The following is a 15,738-nucleotide window of genomic DNA, read 5'->3' on the forward strand; positions in this document are numbered from 1 at the left end:
GGCTGCAATGTTCATAAACAGACACAGACAGCCACAAACTAGATAAGTAGCTCTATAGAGGCACAGCATGAGGTAGATCTGATTCAAAACACCGTTGAACAAGTTTCTATGCAACAGTACCTATGATAGCACCTACTGTTGCTCCACAGGACTCCCTGTGCAGACAGCACAGTAACACGGACATCACATCCAGGGGCAAAGCAGGCTCCTAACTTGCCTGCCATGAGAAGGAACTGCTGCATGGACGTGCTCCAAGGAGCCACAAGGAAAAAAGGCAGTTCCCATTTTATCAACCTGATAAACACACTGGCAGTTGAACAACAACATTCAAAGTAAACAAGACCTCTTTGCACATCTGCAACAAATTTAGTTGATAGATAAGACTTAAGAGTAATCTCAAGAGTAAGCCAATGACTTTGGGGAGAGGAAGAGTTTTGTCAGTCACGCAAGTGAGTACATAGGGCATACTCATGTGCAAGATCCACGTTCTTCACACAATGTTTTTGTACAGAGAAGTAAAATGAACTCACAAGATATCCTGGAGATGCAAAGCAGCTGAAGCATTTGCAGTCTGAGCTGCTTAAGTAGACATCTCTACAACAGAGCACTTTGCCCAACAGTCTGATTCCGAAGCACTGACTACTTCACATAATTATGAATACCAGCATAGGGTCATTTATTATAAAAACGATAACAAAAAAATCAGAATACAAAACGTCCTTCAAAGTTTCCTTTCTTTCTTGCTGTGTGTACATATGCAAACAAGAAACAGAAGCTCAGGTTATAGCTGTACTCCTCCCAGCTGAAATGACAACACTTGCAGTAAGATCCTGGAGCATAACAAGGTCCCAAGACAAAAAGGGAGATGAAGCCTTCCAACTTCATTACACGAAGTCTGTAAGTTTAAAAACATTTGGATGGATGTCTTCAGAGCAGGCTCAGAACCACATGTAATAGCTCTCTGCCTTGCTACCGCTAAAAACTGAAACATCTTAGCTTGCAAATTATGTCCGTATGTTCCATCAAATGCCCATCCACACTGCCTACCAGACATGTTTTTTAGAAAGATTACGTACAGATGTACTTATCCACCCCTCAAAAAATACTTTGCTAAAACTTCTCTCTTAAGATTTTTAAGATTTAACAATAAAAAAAGAACAGAGATACTGAGTATAGATTTGGTTTTCTTCAAGAACACAGAAGGGGCTGCTCACTTAGAGACATCAACAGTTTAATGACACAGTCAAATGTTCTTTTTTCATCTCATGCTTTAACACTCCTAACACCCAAAATATTCAAAATGTTAGCACCACTTGACGCTTACTTCTTCAGGATTTCCAACCACGGAATTGCTTGCAATTTCCCTGAAATGTTTAGTCCTCACCCCCTGACCAGAACAGATTATTGAAAGGAACAGAGTTGTCATTTAATCCAGTTAATTACGTAGGTTGTTTTTTTTTCCCCCTATATAGAAATACACAATTACTTAAGGAATTAAAGAACTAAGATATCCACAGTATTCTTATACCAAGTCATCTTCACAGCTTAACAGCTCTCTCTGGAGTAATTTGGAAAATTTCGTGTTGAAGTAGTTGTGCGTTACATTTCATTTCTTCAGATTCTAAAATAGCAATATTAATGCATAATATTTTAATTTAGTAACCTTCTACAGCAGAGAGTGATGTGTGCATGCATCATCCTAATTGCTAAAAGAAAGGAAGCCGATACAACTAGGAACATATCACTAGCAAACTAATTACACAGTAAAAGTGAACAGCATGAGCTGATTCTCCTCTACAACAAAAACTTTACTCACATATGAGCACCAAAGACAGGGTGCACGAAGGTATACCTTTCCCAACTCACCCAGATTCTAGAAATCACCGATTTTTCCATTGAGCTGTTAACACTTGACTGCTCTATCTCCTCCATTTTGACTTCCTACTGGATTTTTTGACAGTTTTGGATTTTGGTTTTTGTTTGTACTTTTTGTTTTTTTGTTTGTTTTTTGTTTTTTTACTCCAATTCATCATCTTTCAAACATTCTCTCATGACACTTTCTTCCATCTTTCTTGGGTTATTTGTGTCTTAGATGCAAATATCACCTCAAGCCCTCAAATAATGGCTGTACAGAGCATGCATGCGTTCTAAAATGGTCACTTCTACTTCAAGAAAAAATCTTCACCTGTCAAACTTACTACAGCCAAAGCACTGTTCTACTATTCCTGATCAGATCATACAAGCTATTTTTCTGCTTTAATCACTGTACTGGGGACAGTTTTCCTTTTTTCTCCATTATGCAAGTGTAGTAAAATACGAATATATTAAATCAAATAATAAACCCAAAGATTCCACACAAGCTGTAAATTCATGCCATTGGCTTTTGTGTGATATTGTACATGCAGTTTAGAAATCAGTATTTCAAGAACACCACCTTATCAATTTCCTACAGTGATATTTCTTGAGGAAGTTACTCAATGAAGGATCCATACAGAGCTTCTTTGGAAAGAGAAGAAAAAGCTGCAGAATTAACAAGCATGTAAGTAAGTCTTACTGCTTGAGCCTCACCTCTAAAACAGGCAGTATACGCATTGTGTAACAGATGCTTCCTGAAGCAGACAGCCTCCCACTGCAGATGACTAAAATCTCCATCAGTAACGTCCTCCCTTTTAGTTACCCTTCAACAGCCTACATATTTAAACCAACGTAAACAACTGCAACGTTTTGGACATAAATAATAAAATATTAGTAGCAGAATTCAGAATTGATAAATTCATATTCACCTACCCTAACAATAAATACAGACTTTCTCCATCCTTCTTTTTCCCCACTGTCTACTGTATCATCCTTTGGTTTTCATGCTGATATCCCACTCCAGAGGATAACTAGACAGTAAAGCATAATCTGTAATCCAAATCATCTTTTTTTCCTTTAGTTTTTCTATCTTTAAAAGTCTTAGGTTATACAAGTAGTCTAACATACCTAACAAATAAAGACTAAAGGGGAAAAAAATCTAGCCAGTCCACACTAACTAGATCCCCTCTATCCTTCTTAGCCACCAAAATGCATAAGACATTTACCGAGGTTATCTGATAAATCCCATGGAATAAAAATTAGATGAAGTTTAAATCAAGTTCCCCACATGAATGACACCCAAGTTAACTACAAGCTTTTTTCAGCTTCCAAAAGGCCCTTAGTTACAGTCAGTTTTTGAGGAAATAAAGTTTCTTTAAAAAGTACAAGTTTTCTTACTTTCTAGAGAAATTTATGGAAAATGGTTTTATGAGAGACTGCTATTTTACAGGAAAAAAAATTACAGCAAAAAGGGGACATGAGAAACTTTAGAAAAAGATGCCAGGAGTTACTGTTAGGAGTTCTCAACTGAATTAGCAAATTGAAATAGCTAAAATACTTTAACAGCTTTACCTCTTGTTACCTTTCCTCTCTCAAAATAACTTATTTACAAGAACTTCCTTCCTTTGTGTAAATATATACTTGTAATCATAACACTGTGTAAGTTCAGCAGAAATTTAATGTGCTTTGTTGTATTTTTCCTGCCAAATAAAAAACATGGTGAATATCAATACGATGCTCTTCCAGGAGTCTTGTTGTAAACAAAAACCATGCAGCACAGAACAGTAGGAAATCCACTAACTTGTTAATATTTGTATATAGCAAAACCTGTATATATAAGCAAACCTGAAATTAATATCTTGGAAAAAAGTACATCTGTGCAAATACACACTATTTCAGGAAAGTAAATGAAGAAAAAACCTTTTGTTATTAAATACTTCAATATTTTTAAAAAAATGAAGTGGCAGAGAAAGGGTTACATTTCAGCTATCTTAATTTATGCACAATGAGTATTTTGAACATACAGTTTCAGTAATCTTACACGTGACTTATAACAGCATGTCTTCAAGAACTGCTCAGGAAGAAACTTAAGTTCGGAAATAAAGATGAAGTTCACTGGAAACAAGGGCAAGCTTTTTGAATGCTAATAGAAAGCCAATAGAAAGTTTCCAATGCGTAAGTATTTCAACATTTTCTTTTAACTTTCATGAATAACAAATGCAGTGCAAGTCTAGAGAATCATACAGTCCTGAAATCTCACAACCAACAGAATTTCAGTTCACATGCTGGATTGTCCATATCCTGAACATCATGACAAGCAGTTTAGCCCTAATGTTACAGAATGTTTTCATTGCTCAACTGTTGCCATGGCATACTTTAAAGTACAGGGTGAAATTTTTTCCTCAAAGTTACTTCCTTAAGTATATTATTTTACTTGGGATCATTTTCCCCATTGTATAGTATTCCTTCAGAAAACTCCTATCGAGCATCACTATCAGTTTTCACGACCATACAGAAGAGAATCATAATAAACTTCAACATAATTCACAACTTATTTCATTCAGTGAGAACAATCTGCCCTACGGAGTTATAAAATAAGAGATGAGAAATCAGACTTTTCCCACTCAACTTAAAACCATATGGTAATACCTTCTCATTTTTAGGGGACATCTTCATTCCCTTCCCTTTCTCCTACCAGAAAACAGAAGCAAGAACAATGAAACTACACGGATTTATCTTCATTCCTCCCCAGTAAATCTCAGATCCAGATGGTCAAGTTAAATAAGTACGAAAGCAAGACCTCTTTCAGAGTCAGCAGAAGAATGCCTACCAAACTCATTCAAGCACAACCATAAGCAACCATGCTTAAGGCAGGTCCAAATAACAAATCTTCATTAGTTGACAGGATATAATAGGACCGTTAACCTACAGCAGAAGTTTCTTACTACTTGCCCATAAACAACATATAAAACATGACAACAAAAGACTGTTCTACAGCGTCCTTAATAGGTATTGTTTTACAGCAAGAAGTGTCTGAAAGAGATCAGAGGTAAGCAGGAAAGACCAGCAATACCCTGAGAAAAAATCTTAAGAAACTGAAATAAAAGTTGGCAGTTCAAATCAACTCTTACCCTAACTGCAAGCCAAACTAAGGCCTGCCTCTTAACACAAATCACAAAAATGTGTGAGCCTTGAAAATTTTTCTTTTAGGCTAGAACAATGGACTAACATATTTCATTTCTGACACCTCCAGAAACCAGATTTACCTTCCAGATTTGGCGATAAAAAAGGGCCAAATTTTAAAAAAGGAACAACTACTCGAGTTCTGGAACATCAGAGCAGCTATGTAAAACACGGAGAAAAGGATAGACCTTGCAGGTATGCACAAGTGAGGGCTTTCTATCCTCTCACCTCATCACTTTCATCTACTTCAATTCCACCATCTTTGTCATCATCCATTTGCTTATGGATCATGCGAAGAGCTTCCAGGCTGAACCGGTCCTCCTCAGTAAAGCACGGTGGGCTGAGAGAACTGCAGGGATCTAAAAGGGGAAAAACACAACAGAAAATATTAGTTACTGCCTCTCTAGAATATGATGATTCCAAGCAAGACACAGAATGTGAGTTTTTGTATGTGCATACGTATTTGACTGCACTTAGCCTTCAGATTATAGATAGATGGCAAATTTTTACCAAAAAATGAAAAGAAAGACATCCTCTTTTTAACCGGCCTCACAGAAGAGGCTGGGATAGTTAGACTCCTGCAATCCCATCCCCCACCCTGTAACTACCTCTGCTTCTATCTGTCAATTACTCTGCGTGATCTATCACTGCAGCACCAAAGAAAGCCACTGTCTCATTTCCAACCTCCTTTCAGAAAGCCTGGCAAAAACGAAGTGGAGTAGGATGGGAGCAAGAATAAGTTGTCATGTCCTGCAATCACAGCTTCATAAGCAAATAACAAAGGAATGATAGCTAAACTGCAGTAATACTGTAGGCAGTATACACAAGCAAAATACACACAGATTGCAAGTGAAGAAAGCACACCAAAAAGAAAATAAAACTGACAAAAATATTTGATATCTCATAACCCTGTACACGCTGATCAAAAACAGCAATGTCACCGCAGAGCAGGGTTCCAGGTCAAAAATAGCATCTTTTCATCCATAATTATTACAGAAGCCTCATGATTTGCGCACATCTGATGGCTTTGCTTCCACCTATGTCGAATTAGGTATCTGTTGTTCATCTTCTACATGACATGACAAATGCTGCTCAATTCTACAATGTGTAAAAATCAACCCATCATTAAAGATTTACCTTTCACAGACCTTTTCATTAGTTAGTAACTAGTTTAACTAGTTCTGATGCATTCAGAACTAAATGATAAGAGATGCAGAAGAATAAGAAATGATTTTTTTTGGTTCAGCATTATTTCCCACTATACTGTCATTATTAAAAGGCACAGTTCCAATAAACTACAGGTAGGCACACTCTGCTTAACCCACACCAATAAAAATACAATTGGAGGAGGCATGATTATCTTTTGCTTCTTCTACTACCTACCAGAAGACTAAGCTTTCATGTTGTGCGAAAAGATATTAAAGGTTCATTTATATGCAACATGAATGAAACATATGCAAATTAATAAGATCTAGGGTTTACATAGAAAAAAATCTTAACACCAATTAAACTGGCATGATTCTGCTTTTGTGTCTGTTATACATTAAAAAATAACAACTATTAAGAAACACCCAGAAGACTCTACTTGCATAAAGCTACAAAGTTGAAGTACAAAGCTGGCAAACAAGTCATAACTGAGATCTCAGACACATTAGCAGGGCTAATCCTACTACAGACAGACATGAGACGAAAGCATTCTTACTTTATATGCAAGTTTCATTACAGAGAAATTGACAGTTCCATCTGTGTTCACATTTCAACTAAAAAAAAACAATATATCCACACTATTACAAAATAAAAAGAAATCTCAGAGATGCATGAAATAGCTGTAAAAAAAAAAGTAACTAAATATTAAACCAGACCCATCACAATTTTCAGCTTTGGAATGCAACTTGAAAGAAGTGACACTTCAAGTTTTTGGTTTTTTTTACGTGAAAAGACAGTTTTAACTTGTTTAACTTGTACATAGTCCTAATTCTTATATAGTATAAAATATCAGATAAATAGTTAGCAGTTTGTAAGCATGCACTCAACTGCATTTCCGATTTCTTCAGCTGAAAGGCCAGTTTTTCAGATCACAAGCCTTCTCAGACTACACCTTCTCACACTGAGGTTGGTCAGTTTCCTAAACAGAGTACTTATAAATACAGTTCAGTTGGAAGGGGCCATCAAAAAATTGATATCAACTGCTTGACCATTTTAGTGCTAACCAGAAGTTAAAGCACATTTGTGAAGGCATTACCCAAATGCCTCTTGAATACTGAGGGGCATGTGGCACCAGCCACCCCTCCAAGAAGCTAGTTCTACTGTTTAACCAACCACACAAGTGAAGAACTTTTCTTTATATCCAGCCAAACCTTTTTTGCTTATTTAAACATGAAGGCACTTGAATAAGCTATAGCTCTTCACAGAAGTAAACAGGCTGCTACTTATGCTTCAAATGTCCCATGCTCTGGTCCCAGGAACACTTGATCTCTCTCAAAGGCAGAATTCCAGTTGCTGCTTTTTGGTCTGAGAAATATACAACAGGAACACATCAAGTGCAACAAAAAAAATAATCCACCCTAAACAGAATCCAGATTTACCTCCAAGTTTATTTTGATGCAATCAAGTTAAAAGCAACATTACCAGACTAACAATTTCCAACCCTCTCTGCAGAGAGCAACTTCAAAAAACACAAATAAATTTAGAAACCCACAACTACTCATAAGAATACCTACAGAACCCTAACCAAATCCAAAAAAGGTTCTAAAATACAGTATTTTGCCTCACTGGTAAAGCAGAAGCAATTCAAATCCTGTTATTATTAGAAACTTTAATTCAGCCAATTAGGATGAAAGACATGAGAAAAAGCCTCACAATACAGCAAGCACCAAAAATAAAAAGCCCAGCAGCAACAAGTGAAAAGACTATTTGTTAATTCATTTCTCACTTGGAATCCACTCCACACAATGGTGTTCTGAGATTCAAAACCCTCTATTACACTTAAAGGACAAACCTAATTTTTAGGTCTGGACTACTATGAATGTCCTAGGCTGACATGCTGTCACAAACACTTGAGTTCAAAATCATTATCACAGGAAGGAGTACAAAGACAGTATCAAGCATTCATTCAGTGAGTGTACCCGCTAACTTAAATTTGATCTTTAATGCATAAAGCAACAGAAATCAATGAAAAGCAAAAGGTGATGTTCAAGTGAGGAAGACAAGAGGCACACAGGCACACCACATTGTGAGGACATGCCTTCAACATAGGTCAGAAGTGTAGAAATTTCAGACATTATGTTCATGGTAAGGAGGGAATTTGTCACTGAAATATTAAGCGTGTAATTAATGGCTCAACAAACTTGACAGAAGCTTCAGGAGTAAACCTTAATCCTGTCTTGAGCAAGTCAGAGGTTGCCTCCTAGCCCTGACAGGGCAGGAAACAGCAGTCCTCACCACTGTTACTAACTGCTCTTGTGGGAGGCAGTCTGAGAAGGAACTCTGAGTTCAGAGAGATCCAATCCAGTTCACAGGAAGCTGTCTGTTCTTACAAATAAGGGGAAATTAGCACTTGGTTCTCCCTCTCCCTTTTAAGAGGAGCTACATGAGAAACTTCTAGCTGAAGTTCTGAGCTGTAGCATCACAGCTTTTCCATCCCACTTCCTGACAGTAACAGGACTTCAGCTTACAGTGACACTGTCAACACAAGTCGGTAAGGAAAATTAATTACACCCATATCTTTAAGCGTTCGTGTCAGCAAAGCCCATGAAATTTATTTTAGGAATACACATGGCTCCAAAGCAAAAGGGTGTAAGATCACAACGCAGCCTGTCATCTACCCTGCATTTACTTCTCCCCAAACTGTTGGCAGCATAACAAACTGCAGAATGGAGATGAAGACACCAACAGGCAGGCAGCCCTGCAGTTATTACCCCCACTTTGCACATGGATTCCAGAGCATCAGGGCTGTAATAGAGACCAAGAAGTCACAGGGACTCTTGTCAGATGCTTGCAGTTTTGATCTAGTCTCAAAAGCACCCTAAAAGCTTCTCAGTGGCTCAAGGCACTTCCTTAAGAGTAAAGGAACACAAAAAATCTTAATGATTTTCAAGAGTACCTGAAATCAGGTGCATGCCTAGAAATTTCCGAATTAGTTTGCTCAAAGAGCTTGTTGTTGGGAATTACTTGGACAAATTGGTTACAACACACCATGTTTGTTCAGCACTCACCTAGAGGGAACAGTACTTATTTTTTCCTTACACTAACATAGAATAGTCCTACAGAAGCCTACAATGTTTCCATGGCTGCCTTTTTCTGATACATTAAGGAACATGTCCTGCTCTGCTAGCTTTATGGTTCTCCATTACTAAGGCCATCTGGGATAAAGGGAAGCCTCACACAAAAGGCAAGGACTACACTATAACATCAGCTTCTTAAGCACATACTCCAAGCTCAAAATAACTGTACTTCAACAAGCTGTGATGACAGAAGTGGGATTTCTCTGCATTTTTCAGAGTCAAAGCAGGTGGCCACAACACTCCCTGCCACCTCTCCACCAAATGCATCTTCCTCTCACTACCATTTCTATTTCCCTACAGCTTACATTTCTTTGCGATTTAGTTTTACACTGTACTTTGATACACTGCATTTTCTTCAATTCAGGAAAAACAACAGAGAACAACAATTTTTAAAGACAAGGGTACAAATCTGACCAATACACGAGATTACCAGTGCCTTGAAAGCAACTGTTTTCACAAATACCACCACATTTTAAACAGCTACTTACAATAAAAGCAACAAACATTCAGCTTCTATCTTAAATCCTTACATAAGGTGTCATTAAAATCTTCAAATGCTTGAAGAGAGATACTCAGATTGAGCTTCATTTAATCTTTCAATTAACAACTCCCAAAGCAAATCACTCCTACTCTTAATAATTAAACTCCTCCATACGACAAGTAGGTTGAGCAGGATAACAGTTAACTTGACAATGTTATTTGTGACATTCATTTAAATGATGAGGAAAAAAAAAAGTTCATCATTGCAGCATATCTTTCCACTAAAAATGTTAAAACAACAGACAATTCTGACAAAAGAGTACAGAATACATTTATCTTCTAATCAAAACATTCATGTTACTTAAATGAGCTTTCTGAAAAGCAACATGCAATAATACTAATGACAGCAGGAAAAGGGGAAGGGGTACAGTGGGGAAGGAGAAAAGACAAGAACATCCTGCTGTCTTTGAAGAATTTTTAAGCTCTGCAAAGCTCCACACTAGGCTTTTCTGCCACTACATATTAGAAGTTCAGATAATTTCTTCAATTGTTTCTATTAACTTATACAACAGATGAAATCTTAAAAAATGAAATTTGTCTGCAAACGCTGGAACTGGAAATACTGTTTCTAAATATATGTATAAAGTATAATTATTTAATATTATACGCATAAAGTATAATACTAGTAATTAATAACACAAGAGGAGGCTGGGAGATGTGATTTGCAGTTCTGCTCTGAAAGAGCTGCCATAATTCTTAAAATCAACTAAATAACCTTCATTTGACAAGAAAGGACATCTTAAACAACCTTAAGATAAATCAACATCCCTTCAGTTTGTATACAACTGATCTTTGTATCAGTTTCATATCTGTTTTTGCCACTGCTGGGAAGCATCCATTTATTCTGCTATTTCATTATCTTTAGTATATAATCGTTGACTTCGTTAAAACATGTAGAAATTTAATGAAGACAGATCTGGGTTTTATTTTCCTAACAAATCACCATCAACTTCTGCTTTCACCACATCACCAAAAAGTAATTGTGAATTTGAATAATCTTCCCCCCTCCCCGCCCCCCCCCCCCCCAGTAGCACAATGAAAATTAGGAACCAGAACAAAAGCTGTGATAAAAACAGCAGGGCAGACATGGTTCATTTTTGATCACCTGCTAAGACAAAAAGGATCTTGCAATTTAAGAACTTTCTGGCAATAACTGTTTATTCAAACGAAAAGATACGAAAGGAATTCAAGAGAATTAAACTTCATGTCAAATCTAATTTTCTTTTTACAGACACAGAAGCAAATCTTCCAACAACGCCTGTTGAAAAGGGAAGCTATCATATAGAGTTCTGAATACATTACTCATGTTATGGATTGTTCTAACAAAAACTAAGTATCAGTATAAAAATTTCACTTAGATTGTAAGTTAATTAGCAAATTACAGTACTTCTCTGTGATGATACAAAAGTCAAGAAGATGGATTTGTGACTCCTCCATCTCTCTTGTAACCTTCCCCCGCACAGGGGGAGAAGAAGCTGGACCACAGGTGTATAAAATGTTCAAAGACAACTGACTTCAAAGAGGAACTGCTGCTAGCCCCAACAAAGCAGTACAACATGAGGAGATGGAGATGTATCCTAAGCCAGTTAATGACAATTCTCCCTTTTTTCTCCTTCCAACCTGATCTATAAACAATATTTCCTACATATGTGAACAGTAAAAGAAAAAAAGACAAATGTCTAATCTCCTCTTAGCAATATAGAGAGGTATATCTCACTTTAGTAAACTTCATCATATACAAGAACAAAGATAGAAATTTAATTGTTTCAAGTTCAGATACACACTATTTAACACCTTTTAAAATGTATGATATACTTTTTACTGTCATCACTAACATCTGAAATTAGAATATATTCAAGAAAACAACAAATTCACATAGGTTCAAAAATGATGGACATTCATAAGCAGATCTGCAAGAGAAACAAACCTTAACTCAAACAAAACGACTCGACAGTTGCTGTTTGCCTTGTATTACTTACTTTTAGAACCCACAGTTACAAAAGTAGGACTATGAATTTAGTAATCAAGTCCACGTATCAACAGAATACCAATTAAGCTGATTACACAGAGTACAGGTGCATATTCATATTAACTAAATGACTGTTAGTGCATAACGTATCTAAGTACATAATGGTTAGCTAAGCTTTCTACATGTTTTAGGTCTAACTAGTTAATTTCTCCTGCTGTAACAACTTCCTCCTTTTCTAAGGGTGGGAAGTTAGAAATAAATGTACTTTATGCTTGATCATTTATGTGAATGCACACAAAAATCTGTCAACTCTAAGCAAAAATAAAAAAAATAAAACAAGAATAGCACAGCATTTAAGCCACTTTATAAATTTGGCCAAGAAATCAGATTTAAGGATGACCTGCAACTGCCTAAAAGTATGCTCACATGGTATCTGCAAACTTCTTGGTATCTGCAAAATTCTGTATTAAACTTCATCATCTTGCTTCGAATTGCATACTTTTTAACACCTCTGCTATGAATTAATCTCACAGCCTGATCTTTAGCCTTCTAGTGAAAGCTTGCAGTCAGTACTCAATGTACCAATCTGTATTAGGATACAGTTCATGAGTTAAGCAGAGCATGGGCCACTACATTTCTCAGTAGAGGACAGTGATCTGCAGAATAGAACAATCTCATTGCTGTGGCATCACTCATTAAGTAGTTCCAACTTTTTATGTTGAAAGTGTAGTTTAAACCATAGAATGAAAATGAGAGAGCAAAATCACCTGAAAAGGATTCCCATCCTGCTAAACCTTTTTTATTCAAAATTACGTAAAAGACGAGAGTTAAGAGATGTCGTTCAAAAACTTTAAAAAAAACAAACCTTCTAAGACCCAAACCATTTCACATTTAGGCCATTAGAATTAAGCATTCTAAAATTATAAATTAGAGGACTGTTTTTAGTCATCATTTTCATTTAAAATTATACATAAACTTATATCTAAGCAAAACCAGAATAATTACACTTAAATTTCTTTTCACATGTGATTCATAATCATATCCTATATCCATGAATCAGTCACATAAGCATGACATTGCTGACATTACTGAATTACTTCAGGTCTTTTACACCATCCGATCTAGTACATATATTATTAACTGTTCTAACCAAGGAATCAAATTTAATCCTCTGTGAGCTGCATCTGTAGTATCATCAAATCCCTCACAGTTCCTGTAACAGCATGTTGTCAGAATGTATTTATACTTTAAAAGAGCATATCAGAATTGTGCAACTGAAACCTAAACTATCAAAATGTAATATTATAATAAGCCCCTAAAATGGAGGCACCTTTTTTTCATTGCAAGCAATCTGTTAGAATTCTAGTATTTGAGCATTAAATTTATTAGCCTATGCCATGTTTATACTTTCATAAATCCAAAGATGCTGACTGTAGATTCATTTCCTTTAATTGATAAGGTCATAATTAAACAATTCCAGCACTGAATTTTGAGCATGTACAAATATCAACTTCTCTAAGTAGTTCCATTAGCCTCGGTGAAGATTTAGTAGTGCACACTGCTAGCTAGTAAAGGACTATTTAATTCCAGAAGCTTGCATAAAAAGCTCTGCAGTTAGCACACACATCCAACTCCAGATTGTACAACCACACCGCATAACTGGCAGTTTTGCTTCTGCTAATACACTGCCTAATATTTTTCTTATGACAAATTCTACCAAGCGATAAACTGGGCTGTTATCCCAGTTCACCTTGATGGTTTATTTGATGCAGAAAAGATTAAAACAGGCCCCCTCATTTCATTTGTTAAGGTTTTAGAATGTGTGTGTGGGGGAGGATATTCACATACATGTCAATAATAAAACATCATTGTGCTGCTGCTCAAACTTAACACATGCAGTTATGAGAGTGTCAGAATAAACCACAGATGTACATATCTTACATATATTTTGGCTGACAGGGTTTTGGTAAATGTATTCTTGGGTCTGCAGAAGGACATAGTTGGCCAACGCTTATCCCTCATATGTTAAAGCAGGCATTAAAAAAGAAACCAGCTCTAATACACTGAGCAGATGCCAAACACTACACATGTAAAAAGAAAACAAAACAGGAAACTTGGATCACCCCAAGACCTTCAAGCCTCAAAATAAGCTGCATAATGTAGTCAAACTGATTGTTAAAAGGTACATTCTAGCAAAAAAAAAAAAAAAAAAAAGTTTTTCACTTCAAAAACAGATGCACATCTTCAATATAAATTTGAAACAGTAGGCTTACACCTCCAGAAAAATATTGAGAAGCCATACAAAATAGTAACATGTGAAACTCCTGAATTCTCTAGGTTTGCCTGAACAACACACATTGCTAAGTGCTACTTCTCCATCAGCTGTTCCCCAACAGCACAAACACATCCAGGAAGCAAAGAGCTAATGCAATCATTCCACATAAGCTCCAAAGAATAAGCCAAAGCACAGTGCAAAAACGATTCCAAACTGTTTGCACCCCCACCTCCCTGCCCTGTACTGCTCTCTTCCTTGTACCAACAAAAGCACATTTGTGCAACCATGCTGCAGAAAGGCTCAGGGAACTAATTCAGCATGAAAGACTCACAACTGCAGAGGAGAAACCAAAGCATAAGCAGGCAGAACTGCACAGCTTCTAAACCTCTCATACAGCTGAACTCAGCCGGCAACACAGCAGGTGAGCAATAAACAGAAAAACAGAATGAATGTAATGGAACAATTCTACACTGCTGAGAGAAACTGTTATCCCGTATCTTAAACCCTCACTACTGGGATGCACAGGACAAGGCCGTGCCCTAGAACACTTGTTGCAGATAACAACCGTCAAGTTGAGATGAAGTCACATATGTAGTCACCTGCAACAAACTGATGCGTGGCTGCACATAACACAACACGGAACTCTATGTATTCCTTCATTCAAGCTAATTGTTTTGACCACTTTCCAAAACATAAGAACCAGAATACGCAGGAAGATTTCAAAATGCAAGATCTAAACATACACAATAGGATCTGTCCCAAAGCCAGCAAACTGACACCTGTCTACACAGCACCAGGGATTGGAGGCTTTCATTTTAAATTGTTGATTTCATAACAAAAGAATTTCCTGAAGAGAAGAAACAGCCAGACAGGTATTTACAGAGAACTCAAGGGAAAGCACAAGCAAGTAGGAAGATCTTTAACACTGTGACAATTGAGATTTCAACCACCTGCAAAAGAATACTCATTAAAATTAAGTTTAATGTCTTGGTTTCTTCCTCTCTCCCCAGTGCAAGTTAAGTACAAGATCAAATGAAGGACAGTAAGCTTTTTCCAGATAATGACTACTCTTCAAGAATACTTTATGACAATTATACATAAAACTAACTAAAATTTTAAGAGTCTTGCAATATACTTTAAACACTAATAGTGTCATGCATCTGTCAGATTTCAGAAGACTGAAGCTTGACAAAAACATACCAGATTTTATTTAAACTCCACTGGATACACGCTGTAAATGGAGCTGGATCTCTCATACACTGAATTACCAACACTTATGATACTTACTCGCTGCAAAAGGCACAAGGAGAAGAAGTGGATCAGTGCCAAATTCCAGTGCAAGCGTTTCCAATACATTACTCTTTTTAAACATGAAACATCAGCAAGTACAGGCAATCCATCATTTCTAATTATCAAAATGAAAATAACTTCCAAAAGGTAAGAAAGGCCACCTGCCCTTAATGAAATCAAAAGCCAGTCAGAAACATGAAAGATAAATTCTACTTCAGTACGTTCAGTTAAGATTCTATTTCCATAGAAGTGAATTTCAATCACACAAGGCCTTCTATTTCCCACAGAAAAAGTATCACAAATAGAATATATACAAAACTTTTTACAGAGTTGTTTTCAGAAGA

General features: G+C 36.6%; 1 protein-coding gene across 2 annotated transcripts in view; it reads right to left on the reverse strand.

Annotated features, from left to right (window-relative positions):
• The window catches only part of STIM2 (stromal interaction molecule 2), a 59,459-nt gene that overhangs the window by 21,557 nt on the left and 22,164 nt on the right, over positions 1-15,738 (reverse strand). For both annotated transcript variants that reach the window (XM_085223346.1, XM_085223347.1), the window contains exon 2: positions 5,266-5,396. In XM_085223346.1, the coding sequence (XP_085079472.1) occupies positions 5,266-5,396 (131 nt within the window). The remainder of the gene's footprint in view (positions 1-5,265; positions 5,397-15,738) is intronic.

The sequence above is a fragment of the Meleagris gallopavo genome, chromosome 4 (genome assembly GCF_905368555.1).
Source record: "Meleagris gallopavo chromosome 4, MGAL_WU_HG_1.1, whole genome shotgun sequence".
In the NCBI taxonomy this organism is placed as follows: Eukaryota; Metazoa; Chordata; class Aves; order Galliformes; family Phasianidae; genus Meleagris; species Meleagris gallopavo.